This window comes from Aptenodytes patagonicus, chromosome 5 (genome assembly GCF_965638725.1).
Source record: "Aptenodytes patagonicus chromosome 5, bAptPat1.pri.cur, whole genome shotgun sequence".
In the NCBI taxonomy this organism is placed as follows: domain Eukaryota; kingdom Metazoa; phylum Chordata; class Aves; order Sphenisciformes; family Spheniscidae; genus Aptenodytes; species Aptenodytes patagonicus.
This window is the reverse complement of record NC_134953.1, coordinates 8,523,893-8,538,524: the sequence shown is the minus strand read 5'-3', so window position 1 is coordinate 8,538,524 and position 14,632 is coordinate 8,523,893. Positions and strand designations below refer to the sequence as shown.

The 14,632-nt window shown below is 38.5% G+C and overlaps 1 protein-coding gene across 3 annotated transcripts in view; it reads left to right on the top strand.

Moving 5' to 3' along the window:
- ADK (adenosine kinase) overlaps positions 1–14,632 on the top strand; it is a 306,651-nt gene that overhangs the window by 253,736 nt on the left and 38,283 nt on the right. For all 3 annotated transcript variants that reach the window (XM_076338471.1, XM_076338469.1, XM_076338470.1), the window contains 2 exons: positions 3,579–3,614; positions 10,261–10,375. In XM_076338471.1, coding sequence (XP_076194586.1) covers positions 3,579–3,614; positions 10,261–10,375 — 151 coding nt within the window. The remainder of the gene's footprint in view (positions 1–3,578; positions 3,615–10,260; positions 10,376–14,632) is intronic.

Sequence of the window (14,632 nt, the reverse complement as noted above, 5' to 3'; positions counted from 1 at the left end):
CTGTGCAACTGCATGAGTTTTATGTTGTCCTACATGAATTAAATTTAAGCCAACATGCATGTTGTTACCATTTTGGCTATAATTTGATCAAGTCATCATAAAACCTTGGTACCAACAAAAAAAAAATTGGCTGTGTTGAGAATATTTGATATATAGTGTGCCTTCTGTGTGTTATGGCAAACCAAACATACAGTTATTGAAGTTGAGCCATCTTAATTCTATAATCATAAAATTCTTCTAACAGAGGGGGCTAACAAGTACTCCTAGGAATGCAGATGCTAATGAATTCTGTGTTTGGAGGATATGTTTCTGTTTACTTATAAACAAATAGTTTGTATTGCTGGTGATAAAAGGGCTCAGAATTTTAACAAGTCCTGTTACAATTAGCTCCAGTGTAGATTATAGACAGCTCCATTTACTAAGTGCTGGGACTCCAACAGCAGTAAGATACATGCAAGAATGGAAATAGTTTTCAGCTAGCAAGCGAGTTCTAACATAACAGCAAGGCCAGTGCTAACGGAAGCTGTCTTTTTTTATTGTTATCTCTTTAGTTTATCTCGCTTTCCTGTGTAAACTGCTCACTATTGTGCAAAGAGAGGGTGTGTGTTAACTTTGGTGACATTGTGTTACTCCCATTAAGTAATGCTGTACACAGGTTTTTTCAGCATGACTGTACTTAGGATTTCCCCCCCCCAAACTGCATGAGCCAAATAATGTTTCATAACTAATAACATCCCATTTCTACTTTAGGTGGTACGGCAATAAATTCACTGTCGCGGTTAGTAAAAAGACTATATAGAAAAAGGAGTGTGAGTTTTTAATATATTTAGTATGAGAGAGCAAAAAGGTGGGGAAGAGGGTTTTAGGAAATGAGATGTTCTGTTGTAGACAACAATGGAAAATAGCTCTGAAAATGCTGAGTTGGAGTAATGAATGAATAATGTCTGAAGTTTATCAAAACTGAAAGAACTCCTGATGTGAAATGAAGCCTCCTAAGAAAATTCTGTTCTGTCGCTGTTTTGCTTTGCTGTTGTCGCCTGTCACGCATGAATGAAAATGCTGCATTCTCCAGGGAGCGGTAAAGCTTCTGTGTAGGTTGTTTATTTCCTTAATCCCTCCTTCTTCGTGATTTCCAATGTCAGATATAAAATGGAAAGCCTGTAAATATAGTGATTATCATACTGATTATCACCTGCATCAGGGAACGCCCCGGCTGGCCGTTGTAACCCTAGCAGTCTCCACATGTTACAGCCACTTAGATTTTAACCTGACTACTTTATTAGAGACATGAAGCTCAGTATGAGGTGCCCTAGGGCTGCACAGATGGGGTCTGCTTGTTTCCTGTTCTCACTGTTATTGTGAATAGATACTAAAAGGTTCTCATCGCTTTTATCTGGTTAATTTACTTTGAACTGTCCCTGGCATTCAGGGCCTGCCTCACATTTCTCACCATTTTGCAAACACCAAACTGTAGTCTCCAAACGTGTGTTTTGAGCTTTATTATCTTTTTTACTGGAAGGACCTTAATTCTTAAAGGGGTGTAATTCTGAGAGAGGCTGATTCTTAGGGGGCTATAGGCGCAGTCCTTACTGAAAGAAGCTGTTCAGGAGTTACTCTGAGGTTCAGTTGATAAGAGAGAAGAAAATTAAGATTGCTGCTGTTCTTTGGCACGTTCAGACACCCTTAGATTAGAGGTCAACTGCAGGAAAATCTATGATTGTATGCTAGCTACTATTATTCATGTAGCTGGGCAGCAGACCAGGCTAAAAGATGACGCTCTAACAGGAAAATCCAAAGATGAGATACTTTTTAACAAATGTGCAATCATTTATCCTTTCTTGTGAAAGGGCCAGGTCCCTCAAACCACATGTGCTATGCATGGGTGCCCCAGTACAGAAAATTAAGATGAATTCTCTCAAAGTCTCCCACATAAGGAAATACTACTTAACAGAATAGTTTTTATTTCACAGATGTAAGAATGTAGCGGTGTCCAGTTTCCTGGCCAAACAATAGTTTAACACAGATGTTAATGTCCTGCTGCACTGGGACGTTAAAGAAATCCCCTTAGGACAGATCAGTGTAACTTCCGATTTCGATTGCATGACCAAAAACCTGAGGTTGAAGAAGTAATTTGGCTACAGTACGTAATTTTTAGGCCATTTTCTTATTCTCTGCCCCCTTATGACTCCCTTATTTTTCTTATTTTTGTTTTTTTCTGTGTCCCGGTCCCATTTGAGGCTTTCTTGATTGTGTTGCAGTTCATTGTAAGTGCATCCCTTCGGAGTGGAAGCTTGCAGGCTCCTTTTTTCATACGAGCATAGGCTTTGTTAATCACATGCTGGTTTAGGAAAAGACTGCATGATATCTTTGAACCCTACACTCCTGCTTGACAGCCAGGCTAGCAAATGTCATTGACTGTGTGATGTACAAGAAGGAATTCAATTGTAAGTAAATTGTCAAAGTGGCTAACCTTGCCCGCACCCAATTGTCAGGACCATGATTCAGTTTTTCTGTCAACATCAGCTAAGGCTAACCCGGTCAGCCTTATGCTTCTGCAGTGAAGCAGCCTGAGGAGTTGTGCTTTTTCAGGTTATCACATTTTGGTAACCTCAACTTACTGTTGTTGTAATCAATTGCACCCACTTCAAATTCTTATATTGCCCCCAAATTGGCAGATCATATAGGTCCGCAAGTATGTATTTTCTGCAGCACTAAAAGCCGTCGTAGGGACACGGGACTTAAATGGTTTGGTACGGTAGTTATTTTTGTTTGGTTGGATCTACTCACCATTTTGGCTCAAGACTTATCCCTCTATTAATATCACTTGGCAGAGATAATCTGGAAAATGCAAGTAAAAACATAAAGACTTTGAGGGTTTTCTGCAATATTTGCAATGTTAAGGTAGAAAGTGAGTAAGGGAAAAAACATTGCTATTGTCTTCTGTCTCCTTGCTTTTATTTCAAAACAGATTTTAATTGCTCCAATTAATATAAATAAGAAATGAGGACATTCTCATACCCTGATGTTTCCTCTGTTCTTTCAGGAAAAGAACATGGTTAAATTGCCTAAAGCAGTCATTAAGACATCAGAGTATTTTAAAATGCTCGTCTGATTCCACCACAAGGGTTTGAACACGTTTTGTGATCCTGTTTTTTTAATGCACCGTAGATGACAAATGATTTTTTAAAATGGCTTGATAACCTGTGTCCCGTGAAGTGCCATACATAACTGGAGATACGATACAATTTCAATTAAAAATATGTCTGAAGGATGTTTGTCTGGATTTGAAGTAGTGGTTTCCTAGTCAAAGTCCTATCTCCAGAAGTAACTTTCCTCGCCTGGAAAAAACATATTGTACCTTCTTTATTTGAACTTGCGAAGTGTGTTGACATTGTACTGTTGTTGGGCTTGAGGGAAGGAGGGGGAAGCTTTTGGTGCGACTATCAGAATTGAACAACTGTCTATGGGTATACTGAGATAATCGTGTAAAAGGAAAACTGGCTGAATGAGTTTCAAAATGTGTTATTTCTTCATTATCTAGCACTTTATAATTAACTGTTCTTTTTTTATTATTTCAGGAAGCTGCCACTTTTGCTAGAGAGCAAGGCTTTGAGGTGAGTTAACCCACAATTGCACACTAAACAGATCCTAAAGGTTTTTTTTCTTGCTGATAATGAAGTTCTTTTGGACAATGATTGATGTGCTATTATACTCTCCAAGCCTCGCAGCGGTTGCCATGGAAACTTGGCAGTCGTCATGGTTTCTTTGTTCTGCCAGCTCAGTGTTATGACGCACTCTGCTAGGTCTGCACCCAACATCGCCTACAGATGTTATTTATTGAATTTTGAAAAGCCTCTTGGGAAGCCGAGAGGTTGGGCACGGTTTCAAGCTGCCTCTGCAGATATGGGACCTGTCAGTTTGTTCAGTTAAAAAGCTACCTCATTAGCTGCATTACACTCCATAAGGATTCACTGCTAAAGCAGTGGTGAAGCAAGACTAAATAGTGAAATATAACACCGCTTAAATAACTTAAACCCTGCCATATGCGGATTATCATTATGCAAATGAATTTTAGAAAGGTTGTATATAAAATTGTTAGGTACTGATTAATGTAAACCATGCTTCTACAAACAGCTTCTTTTAGAAGGGGTAGTGTGGAATTTGTGTTTCAAAACATATTCGAGTTGGTGTTTTCCATCTGTGCTCTAAAAATGTATGATCCTCTACTTTCTTGAAGTAAACACTGTTGATTTTACAGCGATTTTCAGAGCTTTTGATTTCATCTTCTTGAGGTATTTATTTGACTAGTATCTCCCATTGGCTAAATTCAGATAACTTAATCTGGAGAGCTATCAGCTATTGGTCTCTAATGCTGAATTCAAATAGGCAGGTTTTAAATGCTATAATTAATGTGACAACGGTTGTGCTAATTTTGCACATAGTAAGTGATCTTACTGAAATCTAAATTGCAGAACTGAGCACACGTAAATCCTTTTACATGTTTTTTCACTGGAATAAGACCCGTCTTAATTGATTTGTTTGCAGTGTAAAAGAACAGATAGGAGTTTGACTGCTCAACACCCATTTTGCATAAATAATAGAAGCCGCGCAATTCAAACCGCATCGCTTTAAGAACATGCCACTTTTGTGTGTGGATGGTTGCATATAAAAAAAGAGGGAAAGACTGACAGCTTTTGTTCTACAATTTAGATTTCTTTAGAACCATGCACCAGCAGGTACATCAATGCCATCAGTGTTTTAGATATTAAAACTGTGGGCTGTCCCATTTCATTTTATGTTTCCCAAATTCGTGTGGCTGCTTTGTAGAAATCAAGACTTTTTATCACTGTCAATTTTCATTTGTATAATCTGTATTGTTGGCATAAAAATACACTTTGAGTTTATTCTATCAAATGAATGAATTTCACAGATGCCTCCAAATATAATATGAAGCATAACAAATTATTGGTACCCTCTGGTAGCTAGACAATAAAAAAAGAAAGGAAGTAGTGTATTAAGCCTACCCATTCTATATTTTTATTGCCCCCTTGAGCTAAAGACTTTGAATGTGCCTGGTTTAAATTCAGTTCTAGTGACAAACTGCTTTTGCTGGTGCCTGCTAACTACCATCGTATTAACCTTTCCATTAGTGCTTGCTTAGAGATTCTAGCACAGTTCCTTCTGAACATCCTAAATCTGCCACATTTGATTACAGCATATCAGTAAAGTGCACAATGATTATGATCTTATCTCTTATTACCCCCTTGCTTGGCAACAACTCACATGTCAAGTTTACTGACAGAGATGTGTAAAACTTGGTAAGTGTCCACAGTCTTATTTTCCCATTGCGCTGTGGAGGCAAAAAAAAAATCACACTACTAGTAAAGTGTCTTAGGAAAAATTTAAAGAGCTTCAATTAGCCTTTCAATTAAAACCAAGAAAAATTTCCAGCAACTCTCAAAAGCTTGTAAAACTGATTCTGCCATTTATATTGAGAATAGAGAACTGATGAAACACAGAAAAGTAAAGTCAAGGACTGGAGTGACCAGAGCAAAAATCCAGAGGATATTTATCATAGAAGTGATGAAAAGTTGCTGGTAGCTGAATTTGAATTGCAGCCTGGAATTTTATTTTTAAACAAAAGTCATCAGAAACCTTCTAGCATGGAGAATCAGTTGTGACTAGCTTTTTTTTTTTTGGCCCCCCCTCCCCCCTTTTTAATCGTCTCCTTTTCTACCTTCCAGTAATTTCAACAGTTTATGTGGACTAAATACATCTTTCAAATATAGATTGAGTTAAGTATATCTGAAAGAATTTTTGAAAAAAAAAGAAGTACAATCAAGTCAACTTCAGGAAAAAATACACCTTTCCTGAAGAAATAAAATCTTGTCATAGGCAGGAGAAGACACTTCCATGACATGAATTTGTTTTTTCTTTGTAAGAGAAACCATGTTCAAAGGAATATTTATTTTTATGCTTCACCTTACCAAGAGTTAGTTTTCTATTGTACTTAGCTGAAATCCAAGGTGTTTTTGTAAAATCAGTCATGATATTTGAAGAACCATTATTTCCTTCATTTTATCTCCTGACCAACACTTATCTGTAATAATCAAAAGTAGAACATTACTTCTGACGCAGTCTCTTCCTGAAGTGCATCAGTGTTTTCTTTTTTGTGAATTTTGTGTTCGATGACATTTTAAAAGTATTAAATAAATAGTCAATTCACTGTCTGTGAAGACAGTGCTTCATCCTAATTGTATGTTGCAGTCATCTCAGTAATACATTGTAATAGTCACAATTTTTATCCCAGGGAAGCTCTTGGACTTGGTTCCCCTTGAAGTGGTAGAATGGTTGTCAGTATATTTTAACTGGATGTTTGTAATATGTTTCAAATAACAAAATTGCCAGGACAAAAGTTTATGAGGTTTTGTTTTTACAAAATGGTAACTTGCTGTTTGTTCTGTGTAGGAATTAGGACAACATAATCCTACTTTAATATAAAACTTAGGGTTCAATTCTGTCCGTCAAGCCAAGAAGTAAAATGAAGTGAATGGAACAGTATGTATCTAAGGGGATAGTAGCAGCTGCCATGCAAAATAATTTTTCCTGTTAGAGGCAGAGGTCTCCTCCTAAGTATGTATTGGCTGGGGAACCAAATTAGAGAGTTTTGGTACCCTGGACCAAATTTAGGTCTTCAAGTTAATGAGGTACACTGCACAGGTCCGCTGTTTTCAATGGATTTATGCCTGTTTAGGTCAGGGCTATGGTAGTCCCAGCTATCGTGTATCTGTTCAGAGGCAAAGATCAGAAGATATAGTTTGACTAGCAGTTTTAATTGTATGCAGTTTTTCACATACCTCTACCTGATCCTGGGATATCTGGTGTACGTTCTTTACATGCATATATTCCACTTACTTGCTGGAATGAATGCCACATGCAAGGTTTTTCAGGTGCAGCATCAATAGGCAAATCATGCTTCTGTGAGATTTGTATGACAGCTTTGTTAAATCAGATTCGAGTGTATAATTGGATATGTGTGAGTATCCTGTGAATTTGGGACACGTTGTAGCGGCTTTAGGACCACAAACCAGTACAGTCTTACCGTTCGGCCATGTCTGTAGATACAGGATGTATAAGAAAGTCTCGATAAGCGTGCGAGTACGAGTTAGTGCAAAACAACTATTACTCATTTCAGCTATTGGAAAATATTATGTATATTCTGAACAGAAACAGGAGATGACAACATTTCATGATGTTTGCCTGACAGTGAGATGAGGGGCATAGTACCTCTGCAGTCCTAAGCTGTAAATATTCACATATTATAAAATGTCACAGTTGTACCTTCAAAATACAACATAATGGTAAGGTGGAGATACATTGTGGAAAAGTTAAAGCCTCCTCAACACTGAGATTGTAGCTCTTCCACTACATAACGTCTATCTTAGTCTCTTCGTTTGAAAAATTTTAGTATAGAAAGTGATTTTGGCCAAAAATGGCCAAGTTAATTCTCACAGAAGATGCTATTCAGTTACTTTTAAAGTCTGCACAATCAGACACAAGTCTCCAAACCACTGTTTTGAAATTTCTGCTTTTTAAAAAATTGCCTTTTTTTCCCCTAAATACCTTCCTTCTACTGTTACATGCTTATTATATATTTAATTCTTCCTGAAAACATATGTGCTTTTTACTTTTTTTCACTGTCTACTTTATTTCATCCTTTACCATCATTCTTCACTAATCTTATTCCTCAGGGTCCTCTTTCCCTCATATAAATTCATCTTTATTCTTCCTTAAACTGAAGAAATCATCTCTTGATCGTGCCATTTTCTCCTATTATAACTTCCTCATTTTTCTTTTAAAATTTAAAGTGCATGTAAATACATTGCACAAATATCTTCGAGCTCTTTGATTTCTGTGCCTGCTCTGCTCCACTGTAAATGTGCTTAATAAAGTCACTAGTAGCCACTTCCTACTTAGCAAAAACTAAACACCTCTCTCCTGTTTCCTTTGATCTCCATGATGCTTTATTGCATTTTCTAGTTCATGGATGTCTTAATTATCAAGGCCTGAAACAGTTCGGAATTTAGGTGAACCTTCAGAAGCCTACGTACTACCAAGCTGGAGGGCTGTAATTCTCCATCCATCCCCTGTTCAACAGCTTGTGCCATCAGCTGATACCTGCTAGTCGCAAATCTCTTAAAAAGACATTTCAAAACAGAAAAGCAGCGTTCAATTTTTTTCTCTGGCATCTTTAAGGGACTCCTCGCCCTTTGAGAATTAGGGGTAAGATGGCCCCTGTTCACTGTCCTCAGTCCACACAGAGGGGTTCAACGTTCTTCTCTTTCTTCTCTGGTGGAAGACGTTGCCTTCTAAAAGCTATATTAACAGTCTGAGCAGGAGGAAGGACAAAATAACACAAATGAGAGTGTAGTATATGGAAATGAAAAGTACGAGAGAATCTAAAAAAGAGGTAAAGAGACCAATAAGTAAGGGGAAATTATTTTCATGTTTGGCAAATGTGTATAAATCAATGAGCTCACTGACTACCAGAGTTGGGGGAGAAATTAAAGGGAGGCTAAGAGCGTTGCAAAACAGCTAGGTAATTTTCACATAAATAGATACTGGTAAGTATATAGCCCGGGCATATTCTCTGTCCATAATAAAGGTGAAGTGCTTGAAGATCAACAAGATTATCAAAAATCAGCAAGTAACCAAGACTGAATGGTACGCAGATTATAGTTCTTGAAGTGTTTAACTGACCTGCTGATGAAAAATAATCAACCTCTTGTTAAAACCAGCAGCTGCAGTCAAAATGGCACATACTGTACCTGGATTTCAAAATAACACTATATGCTGATTTTGGAAGATAAAAATCTATTTATTAATAATGTAAATTAATTGTAACAACTCTGGTAAATGACTTGAAACCACTCCGGATAGCTTTATCCATGAACTCTATTCATTATGTAATTGTGTTAAAAAATGCGTTGGGATTCGTAATGAACAGGACACAAAACAACGCAGAAAGTATTGTTATGTTTTCATATATTCAACACTAGGCCCTCACCAAATCAGCTGTGTTTCACTACAGTTGCTTGTACGCAAGAGCAAACTGGGGAAAAAAGTATAGTGTTATTTAACACAGATATGAATAAGGTGGGACATGGTAAGTAGCACAGAGAATAATTACAATCTTTCTTACTTTTCCTAATGTTAAAAAAATAAAAGAAAAAAAGAAAAAAGTGTACATGACAAGAAATAGGTTTACATATACCAAAGATAATTTGTAGAACTTACTGACTTGAGATAAATCTGAGAACAAAAGCTTCCCACATAGCATTATAAAAGGATTTGATGCTTATACAAATAACAGGAATACCTATATTTAGATTAGACTGAAAACTAAGTAAATTAGAAATTGAAATCCTTGTGTTTCAGATCATAGGGCAACTATGAGAATAGGAAGGGTAATATTCTAATGACAAGTTGTGCTGTTCGGATGGATGAGAGTTTTGGTTCAGCATGCCGGTTTCTCTGTTCCTATCTACATGCACTATGGCGTACAGACAAAGTCCCTTTAAAGCAAAGACTCCTGAAATTTTTGCAGCTTAGCCTTGCTTCAGAAAATCGGGGATGTTCTGTGCCCCACTGAATATAGCTTTCACCCTTTGCTTCCCTGCACCTCAGTTATGCAACCAGCTAGTGAGCACAGAGCGTGTTCACCTGGGCTCCGCGCCTTCGAAGGTGCCGCAGCGTACAGTCAGTTTACTTGCTGAGATCAGTTGCTGCAGGGAAGTTAGAGAAACAGTACTTGTAATCCTGCTGAAATCAGAGGGATTATAGTACTATAAAACCTGGCTAAATTGGATGAAGATCAGGCTCAGAGTTTATCCAAAATATTCTCTTCCCAATTTTATTTTTAATTTTATGATAGGTAAGGTTAGAAACCAGTCAGCAGCAAAGAAACCCGCTAACTGCTCATTAGGAAATGCTCTGTAATTCCTTTGTTAGCTTTGCAGTTTTGCAGCAATTGGAATAGCTGAACTATCATTACCGAGATTAAAAACAATGGTCTCGTAGTACTACATAAACCCTTAGGAGAATGAAGTATTCCTCCTGTTAAAAATCTTCCTCTACTGACAATAAAGTCTATTTTATACCTAGCCGTAAGAAAATAAATCTTTGATCTGCTAATAAAGTTCTAATCTCTCACCACTCTAGTATGCTGGTAACAAGATTTTTTTTTCTCTCTATTAATAGACTGAAGACATTAAAGAGATAGCCCGGAAGACACAAGCCCTGCCAAAGGTGAACACTAAAAGGCAACGAATCGTAGTCTTTACCCAGGGGAAAGATGACACTGTAATGGCTACAGGTATATTTTTCAAATCTCCGTTGTCGCTCACAGTAAATATTCCAGTTAATCAATTACAGGTTGTGGTTTTACAAATTATAACTGTTAAGTGGTAGTCGGAGGGTTTGCCTTTTGATGTTAGTCCGTGTTTCTCATTTGTTATGCTTTTAATTGTTTTAAGATTCTGAATTTGGGAAGTTAATATTTCACAGGAATGCCTGAGAATTTAGTTCTGAACATCTTAAGTTCTTTTTTTATAACTTAGATCTAAAATATTGATCCAGTTGGTTTTACTCAGATTTTTATGACTTGAGACTTTATCTGTGTAGCCATCTTTGCTGCAAACAAGAACACACTATGCCTGCCGAGAACAGCTGTGCAACAGTATAGTATATTTAAACATTTGTGAAGAGGAGGAAGTGAAATCCAGCACTAAGTGAATTTCCAGGCTTTTTTGCTTTGAGCAGAAAATCTCACTTTAGCTTTTCTCAGCCGTCTGCTTTTCTATTCTCAAAGGAGTACGTGGGAAAAAGGTGTTCTAGCAGGGATGCAAGTAGTTTGTGCTGTCTAAATTGATGATGTACGACGCACAGATTTAAGCATTATAAACATGACTGCCTACCTTTTGACAGTCTCTTTAATTCTGTCCACCTATGCTTCTAGACTAAATAAAGCTATTAAAAACATGTGCTGTGGCAAGCCGTTTTAGTCATTCATTCCTTCACGAGGTAAGTGAGGGCTGAATTCCTCCTTTGGATATCAAGTGAAGTTGAGGAAGCTTTGCACCTGAGGGACCGGTGCTTACTCATACGATATGTGCCTCAAAATCAGAATTGGCTTCAGACTGTGGCTGCAGGGCTAGGCACTAAGTAGGTAGGTCACTGCTATATAGATCACGCTTAGCAGCCGTTTGAATGATTTCTCCAGTAGTTTGCATCTTCCTCTATTTTGTTAGCTACACACTGGTTTAAAGGAAATAGAAAGCAGTCACTGAGAGTTGGGTATGTGTATCTCGCTGAATAATGATGGAAGTGTTGCGTCCAGAAAGTTACTGCATTACGTGAATGGCCCATATGGAGGCACTCCACTTGAGTATTGTACAGTTGGCTGAAAAATAGCAGTATAAAAATGTTTTATACATGAGCTAGTAATAATGGTAGTAAACCTAAATCTTATATGTAACCCTCCCGTGCTCTTATTTAATTTTCACTGTGTACTTATTTTATTCTTCAAACTAGAGTTGTTAACAAATCCATTAATCCCTTCTTTGATATTTTTACAACTGGGAGCTTGTTTGAGGACTGACACTTGCTAATCTTAGCTGTTTGTTTGCTATGAAATGAACTTAAATTAGAGAATGCACTTTATATGCATGATAAATGCAAGATGGATAGAGAGTGTATGCAATGGTGTCAGCTACAAAAGCAAACATGATAAATGTTAAGGCAGTTTTGAGCCGTGGGATAAGCTATTCAGTGCACAAGCATAGCTCTTTGCTATGTTGTTATTCATGGCAGCCAAATAAATGTCAATAATAAAAGAGAATTAAAGATTTTCATTTCCCAGAGGCAGTCCTCTAATACAGCTTGATCTTTCATTTCATTTGTAATTCGTTCTCATGTCAGGATGCAATCATTCGCCAGGCTCTGTGTCATGTTAAGTCATTTAATAATGATTAAGAACATAAAAATGTTTGGCCTGTGGGGCAATTCTCGAAAGAGATACCAATTTGTTATTGTTTTCCCCCTTTTCCTTTCCTTTGATGTGGATTATCTCTTTCCCACCTCCTCACATTAAAATAATAATGAAAGAAGGATAATGTGTCCCTTAATTTAGCATATGATGATACCACAGAATGGCATAGAGTACTGCTAACACACTTAATTCAACACTAATTAGGTCTAGTTGTACTTTGAAACCTGCAGTGGAAAGTGTAGAAACTTTCTAAATGATCTCTGGAAGAATTGCTGCATTTAGGAGTAGTTACCAGTATAAAATTCATTTCCTTTTTCTAATGCACAGAAGAAGAATAGCTTTTTTGAAAAAGGAGGCTGTGTAGTAGTAGTTTATCCTGCCTTTCTGAGGAAACAATATATTCTCAATAAGTTTGTGCCTAGGTTAAAATAGCATTTGCAAAGTCAGCTGTGGATTTGAACATGCTTGTCGGTACCTTCTGCTTTATATTTTGTCCATAATAAGAACACGTTTATTAGTTGAAAGATGTTTCTGTCAGTAGTGACTCATCCAGAGGGGATCAGTATCCAGGATAAGGACTCTCCTCTTCCTTTCTTTCCCTCTACTGCTGCCTTTAACCATCCCTCATCAGCTGTTGGGAGTAACACATATTCCAGTGGTCTCTGTTTGTGTCCTCTGAAAGAGCGCAGGATGGAGCTGGAGCTTACAGGTGTGAGAGTAAAAGAATTTTTTCACACAAAAGGTGAATTTGGCCTTTGTGATTTTTCTACCTTTTTTTCCCCTCCTCCCCTTCTCCATTTTCCCCACGGAAAGGTCTCTGCTCTCTGGCAGCAACGCGGAGCGTCCAGCATTACTGTGAGCCATGGGAGTAGAAGTGAATGGCTTGGACTGGGCTGCGCTCTGTGAAGAGACGCAGCCGGGTGGGCACCCTCCCTTCTTTCCCTTCCCCCTGCCCACGCATGGCAAGATGAGAAGGGCAGCACCGAGGCTGTAAGAGCATCCTTAACAGAGCTCCGTTTCCTCTGTCAGACAAAGCCTCTGCGTACTGTCGAGGACAAGACAGCCATGGGGCTAAGTTGGGAAGGGCTGGGTTACGAGAGGAGGAATGCATCTCTTCGATGAGTTATGTGTAGGTTGAATGGGGAATCGGGTAATGGAAATAATGAGGGGGTACACTTTGATACAGCTCTGGCTGGAAGGAGAGGAAATAAGATGGATAAAAGGGGTTGTTGCAGGTTGCCAGCTCGTTCATGAAAGGGCACAGAATTATATGTGCTGGAAATTAGATGTGGAATTTCTTGGGTTTTTTGGTGGGATGAAGAAGGCCAAATACAGCTCATCATTACACGTGGAGAGGACTGTGGTGACAGTTGTTGATTCCTGGACACTCCAGAGAATGGAAGTATCAACAGGTATTTGAGGAGTAGAGCGTAGGGCAGAAAGGCACAGTTTGTTACCAAAAGGAAAGAAAGATTAGCCAAAAAGTTCTGAGAATATAGCTCTGATAGACAAGGGAGAGAGCTTAGACTGAGACAGCTAAAACGTCTACTTCCTCCAACAATCTGGCCCAGCCATACTGCAAAGATGTTTACTCAGCTTATGAATTGCTGCAGTTTACACAACATTGTTTTAATGCCCGCCAAAACCACCGGTGGCTCACCTCAAACAGACCACGAGCTGTAGACGCTCAGGCACGGATTGTCAAGCAACTTAGAGGTCCATGCAACTGGAGCAGATCATGAAAACGGTGAAAAGCAGTAACTGCATCAGCAATCCCAGTCTAAGCCATTCCCATTTGTCAGTCCACTTTCTTTGGCTGTCTGAATTAATTGTGTTTTCAGAGGAAAAATTTCTCTCTCTTTATCATGGGGCGCATTGGGTCTTTCTACTGTCTGTTCATATCTCCTCCATCACAGTACTCCAGCCCCAAGGCCCCTTTTCTCTCCCTTTCCTTCCTGTTCTCTGTCAGTAGGAATAATTGCAAGGAAGAGGCAAGCTCAAATTCAAACTGAGTGTGATCAGTGTATTTTATAGGGAAGGAAAGGAGTGTTTAGGATTGGCACACAGGAGCTGTGGCAGATGAAACGTTGACTAAATTAACTGTCAGCTTCTAGTAAGACTCCACAGAGCATGTGCACATGATCGTTGTCTGAAGTTTTCCTCTTCACGTCATAGAATCATAGAATAGTTTGGGTTGGAGGGGACCTCTAAAGGTCATCTAGTTCAACCTCCCTGCCCTGGGCAGGGACATCTTCAACTAGATCAGGTTGCTCAGAGCCCCATCCAGCCTGACCTTGAATGCTTCCAGGGATGGGGCATCCACCACCTCTCTGGGCAATGTGAGGTGCATTTTTCTATGATGTCAAATTTTATCTTTTTACTGAAGAACTTGGAGGCATTGGATCTTCTCAGTGACCCTAAGAATTAACATTGGCAAAAACGTTGTAGTTTTCTCTAGCATCGGTCCCCAACATGACTGAATTTTGATAAAACTCTCTTGAAAAAAAAGTAGCCTGTGAGAGACACCTGTGACAAAACCTTTGAGTACAGAGGATTGTGGTTTGGGAAAGGTACTGGTAACTG